At 42.9% G+C, this 18276-nt stretch overlaps 1 protein-coding gene across 1 annotated transcript in view; it reads right to left on the reverse strand.

Moving 5' to 3' along the window:
• The window catches only part of LOC115191445 (E3 ubiquitin/ISG15 ligase TRIM25-like), a 144723-nt gene extending 135483 nt beyond the window's left edge, over positions 1–9240 (reverse strand). Inside the window, exons 1-2 of the mRNA XM_029749297.1 lie at positions 8574–9240; positions 8057–8152 (exon numbers count right to left, since the gene is read on the reverse strand). Of these exons, the coding sequence (XP_029605157.1) occupies positions 8057–8152; positions 8574–9170 (693 nt within the window). The 5' untranslated portion in view covers positions 9171–9240. The remainder of the gene's footprint in view (positions 1–8056; positions 8153–8573) is intronic.
• Between the last annotated feature and the right edge of the window lie 9036 nt (positions 9241–18276).

Here is an 18276-nt window from a genome sequence, read left to right on the forward strand (position 1 = left end):
ATTAAATGTGGTTAAAAATGTAGTGTCCCTCCACAACATTCTCCAGAACGCACCTGAAGAGACAGCGTTTCTTCTCCACTCGGTTGAGGACATCACACCTCCCAAACAAACTACCCTACTCCCCCCTCAACTCTAACCGATAAACAGTGGAAACAAATAAATAAACCCTTAATAACTAGAAAATACGCAAAAAGAATAGTAGCCCTCCTCAGGAACCACAAAACCCTCACAAAACACCTTCTTCTTCTATGATATAATGGCGGTCCGCAAACCAACGTTAAAGGTGTATGGCGCCACCTACTGTGCTGGAGAGTGTTCAATCACGGTTTACAGCATTTCTAAATCCTCCTACCTAACTCAGTACTTCTGAGAAAATAAAAAAGAGCCCTACTAACTTCTATTAGACCCTCCCCCTTCCCCCAAATCCCTTCCAACCCCCCCCAACCCCATCCAACCTCAATGACCCTACACTTCAATCTTTCCCTCTCTTCAACATCCTACAACAATATAACAACACATGCTCCACCGTTTCATTGACAATAACCTCCAGACACAAACCATTCACATGCTGCCAAACAGATGTAAGGACCAGTTCAATGTACAATGTCCTAAGCACAATCGAGTAAACACCACCTCTTCCTTCCTAATCTGACCTTTGAATCTTGGTCCACCGACCTTTAGAGGACAAATAAATGCCGTCCCTTGTGCTCAGAGTCCCATCTCTTCTGCCACACATCTATCAAAATGTCTCTGATCTTACATTTGTCCTCACCTCTACCCAGTGGAATATTAATATATATGATATCTTGTTTTAAAGCTCTTTTAGATAACTGGTCTACAATTTCATTCCCTTCCACACCTGAATGTGCTGGGACCCAGCAGAATCTCACTACTACACCCATTCTCTCATTTCTCCATAATAACATTGATACCTACAACTGTCCAACCAAAACCACTGCCTTGTCTACTAGTATATTCCCAACAGTCATCTAGAACAGTAGCAGTGGGATGTTCAACCTCACAGCCTTGTGTAGCGTGGTTCGTTCTGCGTTGTGTACTTTTAATTAGGACACTGCCACAACTGGAATTATGATGGTTGAATCATGTTTATTGGTCCTGCACACGAAGAGACAACACACAATAGGTTAGCCCTCGGTGCAGTCACAGCTCTCGGGCACCTTGCTAGCTGAAGGTCCGGCAAAAGAGCGGGAACTGCATACATACATTCAGTGCCCATCAGCACACTATACAATACAGTTAAAATTATATACAACATATTCGGAACAAAATAAAAGACATACCTGCACACGAAGAGACAACACACAATAGGTTAGCCCTCGGTGCAGTCACAGCTCTCGGGCACCTGCGTGACCACATAGCAACTCACTCAAACACGGTCCCAAATACTCCCGAGTTACAATAGGTACCCTAATTAGCGAGCTGGTGAAAGTTAACATAAATCTTTATAATTGTTCACATTGTAACAAACCCTATAATTGCGTAACAGCACTTTATGTAACTTTACCGCAGTTTTATATTGCCAAATTACGGCGCCAAGGACAACATACCTTGCTAGCTGAAGGTCCGGCAAAAGAGAACGATAACAGGGTCCGTAAGTATGGATAACCCGCGATGGACCAAACCAAAATATACAAACTTTTACAATTAGGTGTATTTACAATATAGATATCAAAAAATGTTTGTACACTGAAAAATAACATTAACTATGCTGCTGTAATTAAATAAAGAAAACACATTGAATTATTATTATTGTTATTAACTTATTAACATCCCCTCTTGCCCTGGCCTACTTGAACTGTCCTTGCGTGCAACTTGGTGCATAATCTAGGGGAACAACATCACTCTACTACATTCACCCCCACTGTTTTACACTAGATTATAGGCACAAAACAAAACACATTACCTCGAAGGTAACAAAGCAAAGAAAGAAAAATTAAAAAATTAAAAAAAATTCACACGCACAGAGCGACGGAGTAACCCAGTGTAGTCCCTTAAGTCTAGACCCACAAATGGTCGATCAGCTGGAAAGCTATCCCGCGAAGGATTAGGAAAAATAAGAGGTAGCTAATCCCTTATTCAACCGTATACAAAAAAATGCCAAATACATTTTATGCTGATGAACTACACACAAAGTTACATGAATTGTCAAAAATATTAGACCAACCCACCAATCACTCTAAGACCCAGTTAGGTTACCATATACACACAAAAAAATGAAAAGGTAGACAATATCCTACCGTCACTGAGAAACCAAGAACGGTTTCATTTCCTGTGTAAACATAGTTTGGATTAACCTATTCACTGGCTTAATAAATCTACCTAGTCTAGTCCGAACACCCTCACCCAAAAACCTAGCAGGAATGTCACGGACAGCACTAACCGTGCTCAGAGGTCTAACCTCAGGTTGGGGAATACTACAACTCGGCCTATCCGGAGCCAGCACACTTTCAGTTACAGACTCAACACTAGTAGTGTCAGACGACTGATCAGAATCCTGGTAGATTGCCACAGACCACACTGACAAAGCATCTTCAACCAAGTTAACATCTGTCACAGCACCATCCCCACTGAATGGAGTTTCGCCATCAGAACTCTTGTAGGCTTTGGGAATCTCTCTCTGGTCCACTTCTACTGAGCACACCTCACTCAAGGGGACGTCATATGGCCGTTCCACTTCACTTCCATCAACTGGGACTACACCATCTTCTTGGAATATCCTCCCAGAAGACTCAGGAAGGCTTGCTACCCAGTGGACAGTCCTTGCGTCACTCCCATCCATTTTGCTGGACGCTGCAGACATCTCAGAGAACACGTCACCACTCGATAGATATCCGTGACTCTCAGGTTCCTCCCATGAAGGCAAAGGCAGAAAGTTGACTGGCATAATCAGGTTCCTATGCACCGTCTTGATGCGCCCAGTGGTAGGGTGCTGTATACGATATGTGTTCAGTGAGCTGTTCTTCGCAACAACTATGTACACCGCACTGTCCCAGCGATCAGCCAGTTTCTTCTTGCCCCTCTCTCCCTTGTTAGCAAGTAGAACTCTGTCTCCCTTCTCTACCGAATGACCCTTCGACCGTCTGTTGTAGACCTCGGCTTGTCTCTTTTGTTGCTTACTTGCATGCTGCTGAGCCAATGTCATGGCTTCTCTCAGATCCTCACCCAAAGACTGGACATACTTATCCACATCGACCGTGTCCCCATCCAACAGCACACTTTCAAACATAACATCTACTGGCAACCTAGGGGTGCGTCCAAACATCAAGAAGAAGGGCGGGAACCCAGTAGTCTCGTGAACAGTGCAGTTATAGGAGAATGTCAATGTGTTCAACATCTGAGGCCATTTAGCCTTGGACCTAGCTGGCAGAGCTCTAATCATCCCCCCCAGCGTGCGATTTAGACGTTCTGCTTGACCGTTCCCCATGGGATGATACGGTGTGGTGTGGGACTTTCCAACACCAGATAACTGAAGTAATTCTGCAATAAGTGAACTTTCAAAGTTAGCACCCCTGTCAGAATGGATACAATCAGCGAACCCATAAACGCAGAAGAAATTATTCCAGAGAACACGAGCCACAGTCTTAGCAGACTGGTTTGGACACGGATACGCACATGCCAGCTTAGTAAAGTGATCAGTCACTACTAACACATCAATAGACTTGTTGTTTGAATCTTCTGCAGTCCAGAAATCAATACACACAAGTTCCAAAGGTGCCGTTGTCACAATGGAGACAAGTGGAGCTCTTGCTTCAGGCTCAGGTGCTTTACTCAACACGCATCTCTTACAGTGGGCCACGTATTCCTTGACATCCTTTTCCATAGAGTTCCAGTAAAACCGCTGTCTCGTAAGCCACAATGTGCGCTGCTGACCCTGATGACCAGCATCATCATGAACTCCCTTCAACACAAGGCCCCTCAAAGACACAGGTACAACATACTGGAATATTTTCTTCTTACTCACTGGGTGTTTCGAGACACGATACAGAATCCCTAACCGCGTGGTGAGTTTTCCCCACTGTCTTAGAGTATAAACTGTTTCATTAGCTTCAAGGACTCGCTCTCTCCTAGATGGGCGCCGGCCTCTATCTACAAAGAACATGACTCTGCTGATGACAGGATCCAGTGACTGGTTATCATACAGCTCCTTGTGTGTAAAGACAGGTAAAGGGCTCTGACCCATGGACATCAACTTCTCAAGGTGCTGCGCATGTGAAATGGCCCTCACCGTGGCACCATCATCCCATCGGCGGTGAGCATGGAGGACAGCAGACACCTCTTCACAGGAAACCAACCCACTGACATCGTCTCCAGCTCTACTTAACTCACTCCCAGGAGCCATAGACGTTCCACAGCCAGCCTCGGGCTGTTCACAGGAGAGGCGGAACATGTCTTGAACATCATCCACTCGAAGACCTCTGGCTTCCTCCAGCAGGACATCATATGGAATTCTTGTCAGTCGGTGCAGAACTGTGGAGCGGACAAATGGCTCTCTGCTCAAAGCATCAGCAACGACATTCTTGGGACCTGGTATGTACTGGATATCAAAGTCAAAGGGTGCCAGCTTTGCAACCGGGGACAGGCAGGAGAAAGACTTGAAACCCCAGACTGCAGTAAACTTGCTCTGATAGATTCACCTATCTCTGAACCAATCTGCTTAATAATGTCACTAAGCTGACTCGGAGGCGTCCCATTATCACTGAGGATTGTGGATGATGGTACATCAAAAGACAGAGGTGGGATACCCTGGTCAGGTGGAACAAACAGCCTACCCCTCCCAGCGCTTGAAAACTCAGGACTAGCAAACGCTCTACTCCCAGGAGCTGACTGTACACTTGGCGTAAATGCAAGGACACCCCTCCCTCTACCCACACTAAAATCCCCAGCATAACTCAATCTATGGACTTGAGAATCTACCATGGCTCAACAGAGCACTAAAATACAATGTAATTTACTGCATTCAGATACAAAAAAAAATTGCAATAAACAAATTCATCAAAAACATACAAATAATCACAAATACCTGTATCTAAGGAATATGCTACACTCACATTCACTGTTTACAGTAAATATTAGCTTACAGCAAACCATCAACAAATGCGCATGCGCAGCTCGTGCGCCTCAGCCACATGCACAGCTCCCGGGGGTCGGCTCGAGCTGACCAGTCGGCAGGTCACGGCACCAGTTTGTAGCGTGGTTCGTTCTGCGTTGTGTACTTTTAATTAGGACACTGCCACAACTGGAATTATGATGGTTGAATCATGTTTATTGGTCCTGCACACGAAGAGACAACACACAATAGGTTAGCCCTCGGTGCAGTCACAGCTCTCGGGCACCTTGCTAGCTGAAGGTCCGGCAAAAGAGCGGGAACTGCATACATACATTCAGTGCCCATCAGCACACTATACAATACAGTTAAAATTATATACAACATATTCGGAACAAAATAAAAGACATACCTGCACACGAAGAGACAACACACAATAGGTTAGCCCTCGGTGCAGTCACAGCTCTCGGGCACCTGCGTGACCACATAGCAACTCACTCAAACACGGTCCCAAATACTCCCGAGTTACAATAGGTACCCTAATTAGCGAGCTGGTGAAAGTTAACATAAATCTTTATAATTGTTCACATTGTAACAAACCCTATAATTGCGTAACAGCACTTTATGTAACTTTACCGCAGTTTTATATTGCCAAATTACGGCGCCAAGGACAACATACCTTGCTAGCTGAAGGTCCGGCAAAAGAGAACGATAACAGGGTCCGTAAGTACGGATAACCCGCGATGGACCAAACCAAAATATACAAACTTTTACAATTAGGTGTATTTACAATATAGATATCAAAAAATGTTTGTACACTGAAAAATAACATTAACTATGCTGCTGTAATTAAATAAAGAAAACACATTGAATTATTATTATTGTTATTAACTTATTAACATCCCCTCTTGCCCTGGCCTACTTGAACTGTCCTTGCGTGCAACTTGGTGCATAATCTAGGGGAACAACATCACTCTACTACACTTGCAACCCAATAAGATAATGACAATTTATTACGCCGTATACCCAAAGGCATCTCACCTGCGTCCACTAGTAAGACACATACAGATGTTGATTTAAATGCACCAATACATATCCTTAAAGCTATATACTGGATTCTGTCCAGCTTAAGTCTTTTCCGCTGTTCCATAAACTATTCACCAGTAACAAATTGTAGTCCTGATCAGAGCTCTATAAATATCCATCAACGATTGTCTGTCAGCTCCCCATTCATAACCAGAGACCCACACAACCAACTACCATGAAAGTGATGGAATGAGAGGGAGAGACATCGTTACAACACTGTACATAGACACAATATAACGTTTCTTCTTCTTTGGAGTTTAATGGCGGTTGGCATCCAATATGTTGTATTACTGCCCCCAACTGGACAATAATATAAATCTATTTTACTTTGTGATACAAAATGGGAAAAGGAACATTTCATATTTTTTTAAATACAACAACACCCTTCCAACTGACCCTACACTCGTTAAAAACCCACTACCCCATTCCACTACTTTGACCCTATCTGCTCCTGCACCATTACAACTAACCCTACACTCATTAAAAACCCACTACCCCATTCCACTAATTTCACCCTATCTGCTCCTGCACCATGCCAACGACCTGGGAGGACGGGACACCACTTCTCAACACACCCTGTAACTCTTCTGAAGTCAAATCTCATATGACCAAATACTTCTCTGCAGCTGTCACCACAACATCTATTGTCTGTTATTTACGTTCCATTTCTGAGGTACAGTTGATAACCATTGCTTTGAACTCTAAGAAGGCAACCTTACTGAAGCATATATCACTCGTTGGCCTATCCCTCTGTGCTGTCACAGATCTACTACTCACAGGGATCCTCTCAGGATCCCTCAGCCTTGACCCATCCTCCTCTACTTTCTTCACTGCTTCAGCATACGACACCTTCTGCACTACTCTGACTCTAGCCACCTCAACTTGCCTCTCTCTCACCGGACACATCTGATCCCCAGCAACATGGACACCCCTACAGTTGACACACACAACTTTATCCACCGAAATCACACAGTCCTCTATCTCATGACCTCCTGCACACTTCCCACATATTGTAATCTCCCTCCTACAAACTGCTGCAACATGACCATAAACGTTGCACCTGAAACAGCTCAGTGGATTCAACACAAAGACTCTAACAGGATAACTGATATATCTCAACATGACTTTGTCGGGTAAAAACTCAAACGCTGACAGTGACTCCTCTGTTTCACCACGCTCACCACCTGGTCTGCTTCACACCAAGCGGCGGGCATCACAAACACCAAGAGCCTTCAACTTCAATTGCTCCACCTCCACACTAACGCTACCCCAGAAATCACTCCTTTCAATGGTGCCCTGTTCCTAAGAGAAAAACAAGAAACAGATCTTGACCCAAGTTGCGTGACACGGAGCGACCACTCTCTCTGGTCAGAAGAACCACAAACAAATATCGAAAGTCCCACCCACCGTGAAACCACAAAAAAACTCTGTTTTCCAATTGAATTATAACATTTGATATGTCTCTATTTCTTTGAAACTTTTGTGAGTGTAATGTTCACTGTTCATTTCTGTTCATATGTAAACATATGTTTCCCATGCCAATAAAGCCCTTTGAATTGTATTGAGAGAGAGAGAGAGAGAGCTCCATGTTAATGTATAGGGGACATGAGTCAGTCATTGTTACTTATGGTTATGTGATGAGGTAGCCCCGCCTGCGACTTCTAAATCAGTGTCGGCTCAATAGGGAATGTCCTCTTGGTGTAATGGTCAAGATGTTGGTTTATCCCACGGTAGACCTGGGTTCATATCCCGTCAGTTACATAAAGCAGTCAATTCTCTGAAAGGGGTCCAGACAGCCTGTTCCCAACAGTGGGGTCGTGGGATTGGATAGGAGCCTGTCTCTCCCTCTCTCTGACTGGAGGAGAGAAGTGAAATGGTGTGTCTCCTCTGGTCAACAATACTCACCTTGAGAGACTCCACAGCCTGTCGGAGCTCCTTCAGCTCCTTCTCTCTCTCCTGGAATCTCTGCTGGACCTTCTGCTGACTCATCCCCAGCTGCCTCTGTGGAGAATCACTCTTCAATGAGCTATCAAGCTTTATTTGTCCAATAGATCAATAGTATAGTAATGTTACATAGGACCCATAGAGAGGAAGGTCTACAATCCTGAGGAAGTCCCTTTACAATATTATATTATGTTGCTATGTGAATGATTATAGTTTTTATGGACTACATGTATCAAGGGGTTGAGACTGAACTTTGGACTCATAAAAGGCCATTCAGAATGATAATAGTGTTTGACTATAGAAAATGGTGAAACATTTGGAGAATCTGGGTTAACATATCAATATAATCAACGTTTGCGTTCATATTTGTTCTGCTGAGGATCCATTTCATTTGAATGATCTCATATTCAAACAGTTTCTACTGTATCTTTAATTCTTTGTTTATCAGACAGTCACCAACAAGTTGTTCTGGTCTTACCTGTTTCTCAGTCCTCTCTGCTGCAGCTGACACTGTATCATGGCCTTTATGTTCATCTATCACACACAGCAGACAGATACACTGCTGATCGGAACGACAGTAAACCTCCAGCAGTTTGTCATGATGAGAGCAGATCTTCTCCTGTAGTTGTGCGGTGGCTTTGACCAGCTTGTGCTTCTTCAAAGCAGGAAATTCAGAGTGAGGTTGGAGGTGAGTCTCACAGTAAGAGGTCAGACATGCCAGACAGGACATGAGGGCTTTCTGCTTTCTGGTCCCAGTGCAGACATCACACGCCACATCTCCAGGTTCTGCACAGCACATAGCAGGAGGGGGAGCAGCCTGGAGTCCTGTCTTCCTCAGTTTCTCCACCATCTCAGCCAACATGTTATTTTTCCTCAGATTAGGCCTTGGAGTGAAGGTCTCTCTGCACTGAGGACAGCTATAGACCCCTTTCAGAACATCCTGATCCCAGCAGCCCTCAATACAGATTCTACAGTAACTGTGTCCACAGGCAGTAGTGACCGGCTCCTTCAGTAGATCCAAACAGACAGAACAACAGAACTGGTCCTGGTCCAGCAGAACTCCCTGCTGAGCCATTTGGATGGTTGTTCACTCTCACACAGACAGACGACACAGAGACTCAGATCAGTTTAGTTTCCTCAGAAGAGAGTTTGTGAAGGGGAGGGACTTCCTTGTTCTGCCAGACGGGAGGGGTTAGAGGGAGGGTGGGGTTAGAGGGAAGGAGAGGTTACAGGGAAGGAGGGGTTAGAGGAAGGGAGGGAGAGAGAGAGAGAACTGCATGCAACGTCTGGAGGGAGACAAATATTTTTGTTCCTAGGTTAGGACCCTTAATATGGAATAAATCTACCAAATGTGAGTTGTTAGAATGTTTAAAGGTTAACAGTTTCTATGAAGTACATATTATAATTATTTTAATGACCTTTATAATGCCTTATAATACACACATGTGTTCTAACATTACTGTGTGGTTATTATTGTTCAGTCTAGGGTCAGGGTTAGAGGTACTACATTCAGCAGTAACCCTAGACATGTCTAGGACTAAAAAGAGAAGACGTTTTACAATCAGAGTTCTTTGTATCTCTTCTTAGTCATACAGATCCCCCCACATCTTATAGGTGGACGGGGTTATGAACATATCCTATACATTATTTCTGAAACCAGATGAAATTAAACTGTATTTCAGCAGGAAAAGCTTCTCTAATAATCCTAACCATGGCTGGGTGTCTTCAGAGACTGAGAGGTGACAGGTATCCTAGTGGTTTAGAGACTGAGAGGTATAGAGACACACTGTCAAGGTGACAGGTATCCTAGTGGTTTAGAGACTGAGAGGTATAGAGACACACTGTCAAGGTGACAGGTATCCTGGTGGTTTAGAGACTGAGAGGTATAGAGACACACTGTCAAGGTGACAGGTATCCTAGTGGTTTAGAGACTGAGAGGTATAGAGACACACTGTCAAGGTGACAGGTATCCTAGTGGTTTAGAAACTGAGAGGTATAGAGACACACTGTCAAGGTGACAGGTATCCTAGTGGTTTAGAGACTGAGAGGTATAGAGACACACTGTCAAGGTGACAGGTATCCTAGTGGTTTAGAGACTGAGAGGTATAGAGACACACTGTCAAGGTGACAGGTATCCTAGTGGTTTAGAGACTGAGAGGTATAGAGACACTGTCAAGGTGACAGGTATCCTAGTGGTTTAGAGACTGAGAGGTATAGAGACACACTGTCAAGGTGACAGGTATCCTAGTGGTTTAGAGACTGAGAGGTATAGAGACACACTGTCAAGGTGACAGGTATCCTAGTGGTTTAGAGACTGAGAGGTATAGAGACACACTGTCAAGGTGACAGGTATCCTAGTGGTTTAGAGACTGAGAGGTATAGAGACACACTGTCAAGGTGACAGGTATCCTAGTGGTTTAGAGACTGAGAGGTATAGAGACACCCTGTCAAGGTGACAGGTATCCTGGTGGTTTAGAGACTGAGAGGTATAGAGACACACTGTCAAGGTGACAGGTATCCTAGTGGTTTAGAGACTGAGAGGTATAGAGACACACTGTCAAGGTGACAGGTATCCTAGTGGTTTAGAGACTGAGAGGTATAGAGACACCCTGTCAAGGTGACAGGTATCCTAGTGGTTTAGAGACTGAGAGGTATAGAGACACACTGTCAAGGTGACAGGTATCCTAGTGGTTTAGAGACTGAGAGGTATAGAGACACACTGTCAAGGTGACAGGTATCCTAGTGGTTTAGAGACTGAGAGGTATAGAGACACACTGTCAAGGTGACAGGTATCCTGGTGGTTTAGAGACTGAGAGGTATAGAGACACACTGTCAAGGTGACAGGTATCCTAGTGGTTTAGAGACTGAGAGGTATAGAGACACACTGTCAAGGTGACAGGTATCCTAGTGGTTTAGAGACTGAGAGGTATAGAGACACTGTCAAGGTGACAGGTATCCTAGTGGTTTAGAGACTGAGAGGTATAGAGACACACTGTCAAGGTGACAGGTATCCTAGTGGTTTAGAGACTGAGAGGTATAGAGACACACTGTCAAGGTGACAGGTATCCTAGTGGTTTAGAGACTGAGAGGTATAGAGACACTGTCAAGTCAAAACATCTGGCTGTAATTTCATGTCAAAACCCTTATTCTATTCTAGTCATTATATTATATTGTATTAAATTATAATATATTATATCCATAGTCTCCACTCAGTATAGTGTTAATGATGACTGTTTGTTGTGTACATTGGTTGAATGGTTAGGACTATCTCTCTGTATTCACAGTTTAAATCCCAAGAGACCAGGAGACCTAAATTAAGTCTTCAATACTGCATCCCTTCATCCAGTCATAGTAAACAACCTGCCTGTCTGTCTGTCTGTCTGTCTGTCTGTCTGTCTGTCTGTCTGTCTGTCTGTCTGTCTGTCTGTCTGTCTGTCTGTCTGTCTGCCTGCCTGCCTGCCTGCCTGCCTGCCTGCCTGTCTGTCTGTCTGTCTGCCTGCCTGTCTGTCTGTCTGTCTGTCTGTCTGTCTGTCTGTCTGTCTGTCTGTCTGTCTGTCTGTCTGTCTGTCTGTCTGTCTGTCTGTCTGTCTGTCTGTCTGTCTGTCTGTAGATGCAGCCAACTTCTCTGCGGTGGTTGTCGTTGCTTTCAGTGTTAAAAAAATGTACAACTCTATGGACAACGACTACTTTTAATAAAAAACTAAATAATTAAACAATTAAACACATTTACTTGAAGAACAGTGCAGATGCAAAGTTTGGTAACAGAATGACATCACAAAGAGCACAAACCCTCATTCTGTTTGACATTTTAAAGTGTAAATCTGAGTCTCAGTGTCACTACGTTACTGTGGAATTGTCCAGTTAATAAAGAAAGTTCAGGATAACAGCTTATTCCCTTCAACAATATTACATGTTAAAGAGTTTTGGAGCTTCTTCATCAAAGCACTATTGAAACACAGTGTCAGAATGTTACAAATACACAATCACTGCAGGTTCTAGAAGACCAGAGGATTCAGTGGTGTCATGTTTACCTGCAGGCCACCCTCTTGGTTCTAGAAGACCAGAGGATTCAGTGGTGTCTTGTTTACATGCAGGACACCCTCTTGGTTCTAGAAGACCAGAGGATTCAGAGGTGTCTTGTTTACCTGCAGGCCACCCTCTTGGTTCTAGAAGACCAGAGTGACACCACTGAATCCTCTGGTCTTCTATTAGGGGCCAGGAGTTTTCCTGGCTACGTCTCCTGGCAGGAAAGACTTTGTCTCTAGTTATATTATTGCTCACAGAGTGAGTTCATGTAACTTATTATGTGACTTGTTATGTACATGTTTACTGGACTACAGACCATTCTAAAAATATTCAGCTCCTTTGACTTTTTCCACGTTACGTTACAGCCTTATTCTAAAATGGATTAAATTGTTTTTTTACCTCATCAATCTGCACACATTACCCCCCAAAAAGACAAAGAAAAAACAGGTTTTTAGAAATGTTTGCAAAAATAAAAAATACTGAAATATCACATTTACATAAGTATTCAGACTCTTTACTCAGTACTTTGTTGAATCACCTTTTGCAGGGATTACAGCCTCGAGGCTTCCTGGGTATGAAGCTACAAGTTTGGCACACCTGTATTTAGGAGTTTCTCCCATTCCTCTCTGCAGATCCTCTCAAGCTCTGACATGCACTGTCAACTGTGGGACCTTATGTGTGTGCCTTTCCAAATCATGTCCAATCAATTGAATTTACCAAAGGTGGACTCGATTTAAGTTGTAGAAACATCTCAAGGATGGTCAATGGGAACAGGATGCATCTGAGCTCAAATTCAAGTCTCATAGCAAAGGGTCTGAAAATAAGGTATTTCTGTTTTTTAGTTTCATACATTTGCAAAATATTCTAAAAACCTGTTTTTACTTTGTCATTATGGGGTATTGTGACATCATTATGGGGTAGTGTGATGTCATTATGGGGTATTGTGAAGTCATTATGGGGTATTGTGTGTAGATTGATGAGGAAAATTATTTATTTAATCCATTTTAGAATAAGGCTGTAACGTAACAAAATGTGGAAAAAGGGAAGGGGTCTGAATACTTTCTGAATGCACTGTATGTATGTTAATAGAATTTGTTCTCCCCAATAGTAAAGTTTGTCCAACTAGTTTTTCTCCATACCTCTCAATACCATCTTATTAGATGGAGCCATTTCCCCCCATTAGTTTGGGATTGAGACCTGCAGTCATCTTGATTTCAGACCACTTTGGAGACGTATACATACAGGAGAGAAACCTTACTCCTGCTCTGACTGTGGAAAGAGTTTCTCTCGACTGGCCCAGTTAAAAAGACACCAAGGTAATCAGAAAGGAGAGGAGCCTTATCACTGATCTGACTGTAGATTTTGTTTTTTATCAACAGCTGAGCTAAAAGGGTCATCAGAGAACACACAGAGGAGAGAAGCCTTACTTCATCTCTTAATGTGGCAAGAGTTTCTCCCGATTGGGCAATGTAAAAACACACAACGGATACACACTTGAGAGAAGCCTCATCACTGCACTGACTGTGAGAAGAGATTCTACAGATTTCTTTTTAAATGGCCCAATGTATACATAAAGGAGAGAAGTCTCATCAGTTTCCTCAGACCAGCTAAGATTAGTCACTCCACTTAATTCTCATCCCATAAAATAATTGGCAACTTTGAATTGGATCAAATGAAGAATGCGTAGAACACTCTTGTAATCCTGTTGTTTTTCACTGTGAGAACCGTGCAGAAAAAAGGGATCATTCTAGAATGTTAGTCTCTCTTCTCTTTACTGATCAGCACCTTGTTGATATTGACGTCTTTGATTTGCAATTATGGTTGAATATCCTCTGTGAGGCGTCTCACAATGAAGTCTGATGGTTGACTGGGTGGTACTGCTTCCCTCTGCAGTTTTCAGTGGGAATGAGCTTGTAGACACAACATATACTGAGTGTACAAAACATTAAGGACACCTGCTCTTTCCATAACATAGACTGTTTCTGTACAGCACTTTGTGACATCGGCTGATGTAAAACGGGCTTTATAAATACATTTGATGATGATGGTGATGATGATATTAACAAACTTACCAAGTGACCTGTGATGAAATCTATTGTAGAATAAATGGAACCTGGATCCATTTCATTCTATTAACATGGTTGATGTGTGTTATAGCAGTAATGGGGTTAAACTGATATTAAAATGACAACTCCATAGGTGGTACCAGGTCAGGGGAGTTCATCTCTGCTCCCAGCATCCCTGGGACAGTACTGATCAACATAGCTGACCTGATGCAGAGGTGGACCAGTGATGTTTTCCTCTCAGTGGTGAGACTTGCCCTTCCATTTGAAACACCTTTACCTGAGATCGTACAAGACGTTACAGGCTTATTGCATGTGGAAACAGACCTGCGTTCAATTACTATTTAAATAATGTTGAATACTTAATAAGCAGTGGTTGATTGAGATTGTTGAAATGGAATCAATAGAAAAGTCCTAAAAGTACTAACATCGAAAACATTTCTTGCTCAGTTAGTCCCTCCCTGTTTCAGTTGATTTTCTTCAGTTTGGTGCCTAGCGAATATGACTCAGGTCTCTGTGGAAACATCAATGTAAATTCACCTTTGATTTTTACTCCTCACTTTCCCTTTCAGGTCCATAGGGTTTTACTGCCCCCTGCTGGAGACTGGACCACACTGCAGTCCCTGGCTTTCTTTGTGCAGCTGGAGGAGGAGGCCTTCATCACCTGTTGTGATGGGTCCAACAAATATCCCCAGGTGAATGCAGGGTCCTATCTCATCCAACACCTCAATGACTTTTATAGGAGGGAGGGAGATTTACTTTAATACAATAATTCCTTGAATGTAATTAGTTTGTGTATTGTAATTATGTTATTGAAATAGAATAAGTCAGTAATGCGAGAATAAATAAGTCCAGTCCAACCATTACCTCTCTCCTCTTTCACATCCCTCTATCATCTCTCCATGGGGGAGTACAACCATTACCTCTCTCCTCTTTCACATCCCTCTATCATCTCTCCATGGGGGAGTACAACCATTACCTCTCTCCTCTTTCACATCCCTCTATCATCTCTCCATGGGGGAGTACAACCATTACCTCTCTCCTCTTTCACATCCCTCTATCATCTCTCCATGGGGGAGTACAACCATTACCTCTCTCCTCTTTCACATCCCTCTATCATCTCTCCATGGGGGAGTACAACCATTACCTCTCTCCTCTTTCACATCCCTCTATCATCTCTCCATGGGGGAGTACAACCATTACCTCTCTCCTCTTTCACATCCCTCTATCATCTCTCCATGGGGGAGTACAACCGTTACCTCTCTCCTCTTTCACATCCCTCTATCATCTCTCCATGGGGGAGTACAACCATTACCTCTCTCCTCTTTCACATCCCTCTATCATCTCTCCATGGGGGCGTCCCAATAATCTCTCCTTCCTCCTGAAGTGTAGCTTTCCTTCTCTACTTCTCACAAGTGTAAAAGCATTGGATTGGTGTTGACATGGAGTAGAATGAGTTTACATATACCAGTCATTTCCTTTAAATACATGAAGGGAAGTGGACAAGTTCACACTTAGAGAGAAAGGAGATAATTGGGACACACCCCATGTGTACTGATAACTACAGGAATTAAACCATATTGACCATATCTATCAGAGGTAGAAAGAGGCAGACAGAGATGCAGCAGAGAGGCAGAGAGAGAACATCAGGTAAAGTTGTGGAGTTGAGGGAATATGTGATCAGAACCCCTCCAGTCTGGTTAACCACAGTTAGGTCCAGTATGGACTATCAATACAAGTCACCATTTAGAATGTGATTCAGTTCAATGGGTCTGAACAGAACTGGGGGATGTCAGACATGAAGATGCCTAAACACAACTGGAATATTCAGCCACACCACTAGCTCACCTCCACACAATCCATTTACAAGTTAAAGACACACCTTGGAATAAATAACAAAGGAAAACTATTACTAGATGAAGTTTAGTGTTGTATTTTTTATTTCCCATCACCATAAATCATATTTAATCACTGAACAGTAGCAGACCTAACTTCATCTGTTCCTGACTCTGGATAGTGGATTAAAAAGACCATCAATCTCCACTGATATTAAAGTACTATTCTAAACATTACTGATAAACTGAGTGGCAAGTCAAGATATGTGCAGGTTTTATTGTTTGGTCAATAGCACCACCTGCTGGACAGGTTTAATGTTGCTGGACTGAGCAGTATGGGAGGATGAAAGATGACACATTTAGGGCCTGTTTCCTGGACATCTACATTGAACATGCTTTTTAGTCCAGGACTAGGATTAATCTGTGTCTGGGAAACCAGACCATATAGTTTAGTAGAAAGTAAGTGATTCCAGCTTGTAGTGGGCTGACTAGTCCTGAATTGTCCTTTTGTTCCTGGACCATTTTCCATGCAGCTCCAGGTGACAGAGAACACATCAATTAGGACCGAGCCTACAAGCTGATCAATGATACTGAGGAGAATTACATAGAGACAGAGAACCAACTGAGAAAACATATCAATGGTTCTGAATGACAACCAATATACATCAACACCACACATCATGATTAATGGAAATGTACAAGATTAAAACATTATATTTTATCATATATAAACACCTTAAATCTCTTAAAATTCAAATCAGTCAGAAAAATCAAAGTGAAAGTATATGTATACAATTCAAAATGAAAGTCTTGAATTTTAATTCAGAACATCTGAAGATCAAATCAGTTAAATCAATGTACATAAAACAGAGTAGAATGAATCATCACATCTGGGGACCATCACCACCAGCATGACTAGTATCTATGTGGACCCTACTACAGTTTAACCAGCTCAGCTATAGACTACACCAGCATGACTAGTATCTATGTGGACCCTACTACAGTTTAACCAGCTCAGCTATAGACTACACCAGCATGACTAGTATCTATGTGGACCCTACTACAGATTAACCAGCTCAGCTATAGACTACACCAGCATGACTAGTATCTATGTGGACCCTACTACAGTTAAACCGGCTCAGCTATAGACTACACCAGCATGACTAGTATCTATGTGGACCCTACTACAGTTTAACCAGCTCAGCTGTAGACTACACCAGCATGACTAGTATCTATGTGGACCCTACTACAGTTTAACCAGCTCAGCTATAGACTACACCAGCATGACTAGTATCTATGTGGACCCTACTAAAGTTTAACCAGTTCAGCTATAGACTACACCAGCATGACTAGTATCTATATGGACCCTACTACAGTTTAACTAGCTCAGCTATAGACTACACCAGCATGACTAGTATCTATGTGGACCCTATTACAGTTTAACCAGGTCAGCTATAGACTACACCAGCATGACTAGTATCTATGTGGACCCTACTACAGTTTAACCAGCTCAGCAGTACCATTGAGACTAAACCCAGGATAGAGGGGCTGAGTGAATGTGGTCTGGACAATGTGGAGGAGGGTCATTGTGTCAGAGACACTGTAGAAGGACAGAGTACCTGCCTTGTGATCCAGGTACACTCCTACTCTGGAGGACTGAGGGCCTGATACTTTAGTCACAACATTATTGTGTCTGAAACAATAACCATCACTATAGTAATGTAAACTCCAGGACTTGTTATTGTCTCCAAATAAACTATCTGACTCTGTTCTGCTGATATCTTTATATGAGACTGCTGTATAAACATCACCACTCCACTCCACCTCCCAGTAACAGCGTCCAGACAGACCCTCTCTACACAGAACCTGACAGTAGTTGGTGAATCTGTCTGGATGGTCAGGATATGGTTGGACTTGGCCTGTATTGGTCACCTTTCTGTTCCCTTTAGACAGAGAGAGGTGTGTGTATGCTGTGTTTGGGTCCAGTGTGAGCTGACAGGAATCTGGGAGAAGAGCAGAGCAGAGACCAATGAGGGGAGTCAGAACAATAAGTTAAGTCAGATACTGTATCTACCCTGTCTTTGATTAGAGCACAGCAGAGATCAAATCAGAGAAATATGAGGAGTCAGATAGATACCCAGTCTTTGATTAGATCTACTATTGCTATATATTTCTAGAGGGATTGTTAGGAGTGTCAGTAAAAAGAGACTGTTAGTTACTTCACAATAAAGAGACTCACATTGTAAAAACTGTTTTC

This window comes from Salmo trutta, chromosome 4, assembly GCF_901001165.1.
Source record: "Salmo trutta chromosome 4, fSalTru1.1, whole genome shotgun sequence".
Lineage (NCBI taxonomy): Eukaryota > Metazoa > Chordata > Actinopteri > Salmoniformes > Salmonidae > Salmo > Salmo trutta.